The sequence below is a fragment of the Rana temporaria genome, chromosome 8 (genome assembly GCF_905171775.1).
Source record: "Rana temporaria chromosome 8, aRanTem1.1, whole genome shotgun sequence".
In the NCBI taxonomy this organism is placed as follows: domain Eukaryota; kingdom Metazoa; phylum Chordata; class Amphibia; order Anura; family Ranidae; genus Rana; species Rana temporaria.
This window is the reverse complement of record NC_053496.1, coordinates 20,961,089-20,973,200: the sequence shown is the minus strand read 5'-3', so window position 1 is coordinate 20,973,200 and position 12,112 is coordinate 20,961,089. Positions and strand designations below refer to the sequence as shown.

The 12,112-nt window shown below is 43.4% G+C and overlaps 1 protein-coding gene across 1 annotated transcript in view; it reads right to left on the bottom strand.

Moving 5' to 3' along the window:
* Positions 1-12,112, bottom strand: part of TCERG1L (transcription elongation regulator 1 like) — a 272,474-nt gene that overhangs the window by 164,720 nt on the left and 95,642 nt on the right. Inside the window, exon 4 of the mRNA XM_040361370.1 lies at positions 3,959-4,156. Within this exon, the coding sequence (XP_040217304.1) occupies positions 3,959-4,156 (198 nt within the window). The remainder of the gene's footprint in view (positions 1-3,958; positions 4,157-12,112) is intronic.

Genomic DNA, 12,112 nt, shown 5'->3' with positions numbered 1-12,112 from the left:
TTTAAATTGTCGATCTATTTTTGTTTATAGTGCAAAAAATAAAAACCGCAGAGGTGATCAAATACCACCAAAAGAAAGCTATCATTGTGGGGAAAAAAGGACGCCAATTTTGTTTGGGAGCCATGTCACATGACCGCGCAATCGTCAGTTAAAGCGACGCAGTGCCGAATCGCAAAAAGTGGCCCGGTCATTGACCAGCAAAATGGTCCGGGGCTGAAGCGGTTAAGCAGCGCTTTACATGTACAATTACATCAGTCCCTGCCCTTAAGGAGTTTACAATTGAAGGCCCCTTGCTCACATTCATACATACTATTGCCAATGCTCAGGGTTCAAAGTGGCAACCCTAGTGCTGCTAGACCGAAATGCTAACCACATAACCACTGTGCTGTTTTTAGCTACTGTGTTCCCCGAAAGTAAGACCTACCCTGAAAATAAGACCTAGCCTTATTTTCCAGGAGGGCTGCAATATAAGCCCTAGTTTAAAATGCTTGTAAAATTCTATATTACAGTTGTATATAATGTACAATGTGTGTGTTTCTGTAATATAATTGCGGGGAAGAGAGCTCTGGCAGGTCACAGAAGCGCAGAGCGGCGCTGTAACAAAGGTATTTGTCACAATTATATTACAGAAACACACACATTGTACATTTATATAATACTGTAATGCCGCATACACACCATCACTTTATGTGATGAAAAAAACGACATTTTCTGTGAAGTAAAAAACGACGTTTTTGAAACTTCAATTTTCAAAGACGAAGTTGCCTACACACCATCGTTTTCTCACAATGTTCTAGCAAAGCGAGGTTACGTTCCACCACGTTTTTCCATTGAAGCTTGCTTCATAAGTAGCTTCTGGGCATGCGCGGATGAAAAAACGTCGTTTTTAAATTTCTGTGAAGTAAAAAGTGCACTTTTGAAAAACGACACATAAAATTGAAGCATGCTTCAATTTTTTTTGGTCGTTTTTTAGAAGACATAAAACAACGTTTTCCCCCACACACGGTCAATTAAAGTGAAAAGTTTTTAAAAACTTCATTTTTTTTCATCACATAAAACGACCGTGTGTACGCGGCATAAGAGTGGATTATAGGATTTTACAAGCATTTTAACTCAGTTCACACTGGGGATTCCTGTTAGACAGGGAGGGAGAGGGGGAGAGAAGACAGCACATTACATGGTAAGACCTACCCCAAAAATAAACCCTACTGTGTCTTTTGTTGCCCAAATTAATATAAGACTGAGGCCGCGTACACACGATCAGTCCATTGGTTAACTGATGAAGCTGACTGATGGTCTGATGTGCCTACACACCATAGGTTAAATAACCGATCATGTCAGAATGCGGTGACGTAAAACACAACGACGTGCTGAAAAAAATGAAGTTCAATGCTTTCAAGCATGCGTCGACTTGATTCTGAGCATGTGCAGGTTTTTAACCGATGCTTTTGCATACTAATGATCGGTTTTGACCTATCGGTTAGGCGTCCATCCGTTCAATTTTAAAGCAAGTTCTCTTTTTTTTGACCGAAGGATAACTGACCGATGGGGCCCACACACAATTGGTTTGGACCGATGAAACGGCCCTTCAGTCCGTTTTCATTGGTTTTGACCGATCGTGTCTACGCGGACTCAGGCTTATTTTCAGGGGAACACGGTATCTCTGAATACTACATAAATATATACCGGTAAATCCGAAAATATATTATCATGAGATCAGTGTCACATTCATCATTTACAATTGTTTGGAATTTCCAAATGGTATATTTTTCATTATATCATTGATTTCACATGGAGAATCACCACACTTGCTAGTCTAAGCCTACCTTTGTATGTATTTGCCACAATAAGAATGAAGATGTTATCCTAATGTGCGTTTGCATAAGCAAGCATTCACTTAGCTTGACCACTTCTGAAAAAAAATACCATGGATACTCAAGTAGTACATCAATAGAGTTCCTAAGTACTATTAGGATGATTTAGCTCTCCATGCTTCAACTGATATATTCTTTTTGGGTTAACTGCCACTTTAGGGTTTCTTTTACACAGGCAGTGGAATTCACCGCTACCCCTTGAAAAGAAATCCACCATGGATCACATTCCAGAGGTGACTGACTGGTGGCTTGCAGGTGCTCAGGGGGCTTCTGAATGCCTGTTTCTTTTTTTTGGTACCAGTGGAGATTTTACATTGAAATACCATGTCACATCTGTTTGGTGCTTGGCATGCTGTTGCGGTGAGGTCCCAAAGAGCACAATTGACAACCAAAATATTTGCCAAACACAGCATGGTGCCATGCAGTAGGCAGTGGGGGGCTTTGGAAATCATGGATCAACAGTTTATTTTTACTGTCCCAAATGCCAACAAGGCCCAGGCCTAGGGCGGCACTTTGCATTGGGGGCAGCACTGAAAGAGTCTCCACCGGCTTGCGCTACACTATTAGTGTAGCCAGTCTTATTGGGCAGACTGGGCCAAGAGGCAAATTAGTCTAGGGCCCCCATACAGTGGCCGCACTGCTTCCGATATGCGGGAGGCCAGCATTTTGCAACTGTGGGGGGAGGGGGGGTACTGCTTATAATTTTGACAGTCCTATCATCCTGGACCACAAACCTTCCTCACTGTGCTATATGTTTTCTGCTGCACCATTAGCATGGTTATATCTTCTTAGTCCTCTCCATAAAATGATCAGAAATTTGTGCTTAAAGTAGAACTATAGGCAACACTTTTTTATTTATTTTGGGAGGCCCCTGTCAGTTTATTTTTTACCATCCCTGTCCCATTGCAGAGATTTCCCTTCACTTCCTGCCCCATAGCCAAACAGGAAGTGAGAGGAAATCTATGCAAATTAAGGGAATCCATTGCCCCCCTCCAGGCCCTCAGAATTAGTATCCCCACACAAAAATGTCAGGGCAGGTCTTAAACAGAAAGGGGTGTGGCCTTTACGGGATGGGGTGGGGCATATTTAAATTAGTGGGTGCACGAGTTTAGTCAGGCCTAGGGCAGCACAAAACCTAAATACACTACTGGCTGTCCCATTGCCACCTGTGAATGAGGCCTGACACATTTAAGACCCAACTCCACATTTATAAAAAAAATGAAGGACATGTGAAATCAAAAGGACTATAGGGAAAAAGGATGCATAATTGGGGGGGGGCTTCAATGAGGGAGGGCAAAGGTGGGGTGAAGAGCGGAGTTGTGCTTCAATTTTTTTTGGTGTGTTACGCTTTACTGTTAGGCCGCGTACACACGATCGGTTAAACCAATGAGAATGGTCTGATGGACCGTTCATCGGTCCAAACCGATCGTGTGTGGGCGCCATCGGTTATTTAACCATCGGTTAAAAAAAATCCAACTTGTTTTAAATTTAACCGATGGATTCCTAACCGATGGGAATAAACCGATCGTTAGTTGGCACAACCATTGGTTAAAAATCCATGCATGCTCAGAATCAAGTCGACGCATGCTTGGAAGCATCGAACTTCGTTTTTTTTCAGCACGTCGTTGTGTTTTACGTCACCACGTTCTGACACAATCGTTTTTTTAACCAATGGTGTGTAGGCGTGACAGACCATCAGTCAGCTTCATCGGTTAACCTAGGACAGCGGTCCATCGGTCCGCTCTCATCGGATGGACTGATCGTGTGTACAGGGCTTTACTTTTTGCCATGCTGTATTAAATCGAATGCATCTGTGAGTATGAAGAAATGTGAAAACATGTACTCATAACTTGAGGGCCCACATTGAGCACCATTAAAAACAAGAAGAGTATTGTAAATTCTTTGTATGACAGTTCCAACAACTGATTGCTTCCTGATAATCAACCAAATGTACCCTTGCATCTGCAGACTGGCACCAAGGCCATTGATGTTTGACATATCTGTCTGGAAAAAAACATCCGTTCACTTTGGAATTGTTGTTTGTGTAAGTGGCCTCATCTCAGTATAATGCTATTAGAACTTACCAGGCAGTTGAGAGGTTAGAAATGGTATCTTGATTGGAGAGAGGGTCAGCATATGATATGGAGGAGCTCTGTGTGTAGTAAGGCTCGGTGATGACTCGGCATCCAATCCTATTAATGCTGCAGGGGGTCCACTTACTGCACCCACAAATGCGATGGACTGATTGCTGCTGGCTGGCTTCATAATATTCTGACAGCTGCCTGTAAGTAAAGAATATATCATTTTGTAAATATAGGCAGATAGTACTGGGGATGTCACAAGTATAATTTTTCCATCAAACAAGTATGGATATATACAGTATATACCATATATATATATATATCGATCTATCTATCTATCTATCTATCTATCTATCTATCTATCTATACATAGATGTAGATATATATATATATATATATATATATATATATATATATATATATATATATATATATACACAGAGATATATCTATATCTATATCTATCTATATATATATATATATATATATATATATATATATATATATATATATGTTTAGGAGTGTGTCTATGGGAATGTTTGACCATTCTTCCAGAAGTGCATTTGTGAGATCAAACACTGATATTGGAGGAGAAGGCCTGGCTCACAGTCTCTGTTCTAATTTATCCTAAAGGTGTTCTACCGGGTTGAGGTCAGGACTCTGTGTAGGCCAGTCAAGTTCCTCCACCCCAAACTCGCTCATCTATGTCTTAACCACTTGCCGACCTGCCGCCGTCATTATACTGCGGCAGGTCAACACAATCCCGCGATCCGTCTTAGCTGTACGTCGGTTCCTTTAAGCGGAATAGCACTGCAGGGGTGCCGATGCTCGTGGCCGACGGTCGCAATGACCGCCGACCACACGCGATCACGGGCACAAGAGGCAGAACAGGGACGTGTGTGAAAACACACACATCTAAGTTCTATGAGGAGGGGAAAGGCAGATTGTGAGTTCCTACAAGCTAGGAACCATGATCTGTCAATTCCTCCAGTCACTTCCATCCCCCATACAGTTACACTAGGGAACACATTTAATCCCTTGATCTACCCCTACTGTTAACCCCTTCCCTGCCAGTGACAGTTAGGCCCCTTTTACACCGGGGCCTTTTTTGAGCGTTATTGGAGCGTTTGAGCGTTATTCGAGCGTTATTCGAGAGAAGCCTCATCTGCAATCCCAATGTGAAAGCCGAGTGCTTTCAGAACCCTTTCACACTGCCAGCGCCCGAAAAACGCTGGTAAAGCACCGATAAGACCCTAACATTTTAGGGTGTTTTTGCAGTGCCTTAGTGTGAAAGGGTAAGGCGTTTTTACAGCGCTTTCAATTAATTTCAATGGAGAGGGGCATTATTGAAGCGTTTTTTTTGCGCCCAAAAGCTGCTCCAAAGATGTTGCTTTCAGGACTTTTCTCAACGCCAGCCAGTGCAACACCTCAGTGTGAAAGGGTAAGGCGTTTTTACAGCGCTTTCAATTAATTTCAATGGAAAGGGGCGTTTTTGGAGGGTTTTCTTTAGCGCCCAAAAGCTGCTCCAAAGATGCTGCTTGCAGGACTCAGTGTGAAAGGGTCCATTGAGATGCATGGAGAGCGTTTTATGAGCGTTTTACTAGCAGTTGTGTTTTTTTCAAAATAGTCGTCATTCTTTTGTTTATAGCGCAAAAAAATAATTTAAACACAGAGATGACCAAATGCCACCAAATGCCACCAAAAGAAAGCTCAATTTCTGTGAATTTTTTTTGCTTGAGTACAATGTTGTATGAGCGCGCTATTGTCAGTTAAAGTGACACAGTGCCGTATCCCAAAAAATGGCAGCCAATTCTTCAGGGGCTAAAGTGGTTAATAGGCCTTTCATTTGGTGGAGGGGGGATTATGGTGTGGGGTTGTTTTGCAGGGGTTTGGCTTGGCCCCTTAGTTCCAGTGAAGGGAACTCTTCAGGTGGTTTTAAAGGCTCAAGGTTTGCATTAAGGTTTGCATTAAGGTTTGCATTAAGGCTCAAGGTTTTTCACCTTAATGCATTCTATGGGGGAGAGTATTTATGGGACAGACGCCATTGGTCTGGGTCTTCTTCGAGTGCGACGCCCACCTTCAGGGTAGCCATACCACGGCACCCTGGCGAAATGGCCTTCCAGGCCGGGGTGTGTGTGCCACGCGGTGTTCCTGGCTCCGGGACCACGTTGGCCCGGAGCATCTGAACTGTGGCTGGGCCCCAGTGATCGACTGGGTCCCCAAACCTAAAGAGGTCCCAAGCGTTAGTCCTGATTGAGGAAGCTGTTCGGTGGAAAGTCTGCCTGAGGAGTGCCAAGAGAAGCTGGAGATCCAAAAGGGTTTTGACCATCCACCGGGGATCAAGGTAACCGGGTGCTGAGAGGCTGGACGTTGGCTACCTATCAGTCGGTAACCTGACTAAAACTACCTGAAGGAGATCCAGGTGTCAAGTCTGCTAAGGAGGATTATCTCCGCTGTTTCAACAATAGGGAGGGTCTGTGGCAGAGACTTCTTTTCCCAAGTTCCGAGTGACATTCTGGCTGCCAGGCTGGTGAGAGAGGCCTGTCCAGGTGCACTACACCCACTCAGGCTGGAGTGGTGATCAAGAAAGTATTGTTGGAAGCAGGACTGTTCCCCTATTGCTCACACCTGAATCTGCTATCTCCACTTTCGCTAAATCTCTATTCTTCACCAAGTTTTATTGTTTTTACCCGGCTGGGTAATAAAGGGCACATTCCGTTACTGCAACTTTCACCAAATAGATGGTGGAGGAACACGAGGTAACATGCCACCCGAAACAAACCAGCAGCTCCTTCGGGGGTAGTGATATATATATATATACACACATATATATATATATATATATATATATATATATATATATATATATATATATATATATATATATATATATATATATGTGTGTGTGTGTGTGTGTGTGTGTGTATAACTAAACATATTAAACAAATGGATGTTTTTAAAGATTTTATAACAGTATTTATTGGAATTTATTTGATATGTGGAGTTCATCCATCATTTTATTCTCTCCCTTTGACGCTGACGCGCTTGTCCTGAAAGTTGGCGGTAAGCCCCCACAGAGGCTGTCTTATTTCCTGCCTGATGACACCCTCTCCAGGCTTCTGCAGCAGAAGGATTGTTCATAAAAACGTCAAATAATAAGGATGCTTTCAGTATTACAGGGAGGAAATCTGAAGGTTCAGCTGTTTGACAGTTTTATGAACGCTCCCCTGGCTGCAGTAACCTAGCAGCATGGCTCAGATCACACATTGTGCATTGGCCAGCACGGAGTGCCTTATATACCGGAGCAACATAAATATTGGAAGCAAACAAACAAGTCACCTGTGGATTACAAACTAATGTCTGAACATCATCATCCTCAATATTTATCAGACACACAAAATCTGAAAGTTAGGAATTTGTTTCTCTATTGCTTTGTCTGTAAGACAGTTTGTAAAGAGACACATCAATCTACTGTTTCTAATATTAACGTGAATCGTGTTTCAGCTATTTGTTTATGCGGCAGGATTTTTGTTTTCTTCTTTTTTTTTGTTATACTGAATAAAACCCAAAGAGACTAGATTAAGATTTGTATCAGTTTGGCACAATCACAATATTGTTTCTGTCTCCAGCTTTTATTTCAACAAAAAAACAAGCTCTTGAAGAACTTTTAACCACTTTAGCTCCAGAAGATATTTCCCCCCATTCATGGGGCCATTCATGGGGCCAGGCCAGGACCAGGCCATTTTTTGATATTCAGCACTGCGCTACTTTAACTGATCACTGAGCGGTCCGCTTTACGTAAACAAAATTTACATAATTTTATTCTCAAAAATACAGCTAAATCTTTACAAGTAGTCTCTGCATTGCACTCTGTGTAATGCTCTGGAATGGCGGGCTAGCAAGCCCAGACCGCAATCTACCAGTCACCTGTCCACGATCTATTGGTAGATTGCAATCTATAGGTTGCTGAGCCCCCCCCCTTCCCGGTTTAAGCTACCAGTACTGAAACACATAACCTTGCTCATATGTCATTTTATGAGAATTTTTGGCATGTGAAACACACTCAAAAACTTCACCCGGTGAAAAAAAATGTGCACAACATAAAGAGGTGACACAAAAATGTGCAACAGATGTACACAAGCCCTCTACAATCAGAGGGCCTTTCCCTGAACCCCCCGGGGCTTTAGGCTCCAGATGGTGACAAGGGTACTTAAACTTGGTCCATCTGGCGGAAACCAGACAGACCCCTTTCTCTGGAAGGTCTGCCGAAACAGACCAACCCAAGTACTAGGTGGGGCTCCGCCAAAGGAAGATACCATGAGAGAGGGCGAACTAAGCCAGAAGGCCATGTCCACCGCCTCCCAAGACTTTCAGGGCAGGACCTACACCCTACCAGTCACACAGTGCAACAGACCGTGTACAAACAAAAAAAAATACAAAAATGTGACAAACAAAGGGAATGAATAAAAAGAAAGTGGGGGAGAAGGTCCCCCAGCCAGGATTAAAAAAAATTCCTCCTGTCCCAGCCAAAAGGCCCGGCCCAGGGGGCAGGTGCTAAAAAAGCGTGCACTGGTGCAGTGACCGTGGTGCCCCAATTTAAATTTTATGGGAAATGGATTGTGCTGCTCACCATTGCAGGAGATAAGACGGACCCAAGAAGTCACTGGGCCATCAAGAAGAACCTTTGTACAATGGCACACATGTACACACTTATTGTAAAATAAGGGGGGGGGGAAGTCTGTAGTTCGAGGAAACTATCATGGCTATTTTTTATATTTACATACGTGTAAATTAAAGGTTTATAACAACGTTCAAATATTTATATGAGATCTTATACAACATATAAACATTTACGACTGGGTCCTAAGGTGAAACACGGTTTGCAATGCATGCTGGGCTTTCGTAATAAGCTTATCACTGCCTGCATACTTTTCCCCTGGTCTAATTATGACTTAGGTGTATCCTTTGCCTGACTCGTCCAGGTCTATTTTTAGCAATACAGCCAGTGGTGTATTTTGGTTTTGTGCTGCCTAAAATCAGACACCCCCCATCTAAATGTGTCCCACCCCTTCCTGTTTAAGACCCACCCATTTATCTGTAAATTCTACCCATTTATCTGTAAATTCCACCCATTTATCTGTAAACTCCACCCATGTATCTGTAAACTCCACCCCTTCATCTTTAGGCTACACCTCTTCTTATTCGAGCTCAACCTCTTCAGATGTGGGGGGAGAGAGAGAGGGGGGTGAGAAAGAGGGGGCTCACTTATCCCCCCATACTACACCAGGAGGCTCTCCCTCCCCTAAAAAAATGATACCGGACTCTCACCTTCCCGCAGCCTGAGGCCCATAAGGCAATGCATAATACAAAAATGGGTAGGTGTCAAAAAGATGAGAAGCTAATGGTAGGGTAAATTTCAATAAAGCAGGTAGTATTGTAGAAGGGTAGGTGATCATAGAGCAATAGGTAGTATAGAGAAGGGTAGGTGCCCATAGAGCAGCAGGTAGTATAGAAAAGGGTAGGTGCTCATAGAGAAGCAGGTAGTATAAAGAATGGTAGGTGTCCATGGTGCAGTAGGTAATATAGAAAAGGGTCGTAGCTGATAGGGCAGTAGAGCCAACAGCTGTCCAGGGACTGTAGGTATGTGGACACATGGTCAGGTAGGTGTTCCTAGGATTCTAGTGCGCTGTCCAGATATTGTAGGTAGGTGTCCCTATAATGGAGGTGACACCAGCTGGTCGGTCTGCATTCTCCAGGACTTGGATGAGATACTACACCTGCAGCAGGAGGCAGAACAGTGCCAGTCCCAGGCAGTCCCTCTTCTTCCCCATTGTACTGTAAGTCCCATAAAAAGTCCTGAGCGATGTGACGCCCCCTCCGCTCTCCCTTTCTCCTCGCTTCTGAGCGAGACAATCTCACCTGAGGCACCTATAAAGGGGTGGGGTCCATGTAAAGAGGTGGCTGCTTGGTCCCTGGGAGAGGAGCTTAAAAATGGGACTGTCAGAGGGTCAGTGTGAAGTGCGGTCCACACCCCCTGCATCACCGTCGTGACGCCACTGCTGGTAGTGTCCCTTCTGCCTGGGGGGTGGTGCTGTCCCCATGAAAAATGCCGTCCAATGCAAACGCCGTGTTTGCCTCGTGGTAAATACACCCCTGTATACAGCTGTAAATTGGAGCCTTCAGAGAGAATAGACATTCCATGGAATACTCACTCATTTGAAAAGTTTGTATTTTTATGTTATTTTTAGTGCTTTACATAGTAAGTCAAAATAAAAAATAAAATAAAAGAAATGATATTATATTTTTTCTTTCATTTTCTAAAATGTGAAGTAAAGAATCATAAAGATTTGAAGGTTAAACTTTTATCTATGGCACTTGAGTCGAAAATGTACTTAAAGTATATAGTGCTTTCAGTTCATTGTTAAGTGTTTATTCAGCTAGTCTTTTCTAACCTTGGCAGTAACTGACCTCGGGCATGCGGATGTTTTTGATATGTGTCTGTGATTTGTTCCCATACATAGCGGAATCATTATCATTCTAAATGGTGCCATAATATATGTCAGTGGAGCATATGTGAAGTTATACCGGCTCCCATTGTTTTCCCCATGACCCTGGCAGTTCCTGGATGCTCTACGGAATGCTCAGCACAGTATGAAATCGCTACTCCGCTCAAAGTGTGCTAAGTATAATGTAGGTCAATGGTGGCACCATCATTTCAGGTGACATTACTGCTCTTGGTAATTTGGCAGGCTAGCTAAAGCACAAATGAACCTGACAAAAGATCTAATGAGTTTACTTTGATTTCTGCTGGCTACATTTCCTACATGAGTTCCGTTCTAGTAAATTTAAGGTATTTAATTTCCAATTTTTAGAGCTTAAAGTATATGATAAAAAATAAATAAAAAATGTAGTAGATCTCTCTCTCTCTTTTAAACTTCTGTCCTCTCCCTATTACTGCACTGATCAACTCCTGCTAATTCTGAACCCACATGCTAGTAAAACCTCCAGGACACTGGGGCATGTCCCTTCATTTAAATCACACTCCCATATTACCTCCTTTACCCTTCTGCTTCTCATAACTCCTGAAGATATATGCATAAACTCTTGGCTTCCATCATTTATCTTTAGACAACACATTTATCATCCCCCAGTCTCTACCAGCAGCCACAATTAATACAATTTAGTTTCTATTCCTCTTCTTCCTAAAACCAACCTCCCCTTCTTACGCACCCTTTGGAATGCCTGCTCTGTCTATAACAACTCATCTTGCTCCAGGAACTTTTATTCTACTTGCTGTTACTGAGACCTGGGTTCAAGAATCTGACATTGCCTTTCCTGCTGCCCTTTGCCATGGTGATCTTCTCTGGACTCAGTCTCCCAGACCCAGTGGATGGAAGGGAGGTGGAGTTGGAATCCTTCTATCCTCACAAATCACTTTTCAGGGACTTTACTCTCCTCCCCTTTTGTCCCTCTACTTATTTGACACACATTGTATTTGATTATTTTCTCCAGTTTATTTCAGAAATGCTGATCTATTGGCCTTTAGGATTAGTATCAATCCTTCTTGATGACATTTCTGCCTGGCTGCCCTACTTTCTCTCCTCAGAAATTCCCACAATCATTCTCTGTGACTTCAACATCCCAGTTAGAGGAAAAGTCCAGCCTGAGCTTTTTAGGCTGGGCTTCTCATAAGGGTCACAGGAGTGAAATTCGTTTTGCACTCCTGTGACCCGTTTTCAGCGGAGATCGGTCTGAAGTCTGCTCTCCGCTGACGCCACTGCCATCAGTCAGGGCAGCGCATCATCACAACTTCCAAGTCGGAATTCGCCAGCTGCCCGGATTGATTTCAATCTCAGCGGGGTGCTGAGACGCAGAGACAGCCTATACCCGCCCCCCCCCCCACGGCTCAGGGTTCCAATGAGCGTGGAGAAGCAGAGAGGAAGGACGCTGACTGACAGGCAGCAGCCCTCCTCTCGGGGATCTGTGAGAACCGGTGGCTCGGCTCTCAGTGCAGAGACGCCAGGGGACAGATGGAGCATCGGTCTGATGCTCCATCCACTGAGGTAAGTATGATTAGAAAAAAAAATTGAAACCCATACTTCTCTTTTAATACTAATACTCCTGCTACTTCACAACTTCTCAGTTTAACCACCTCTT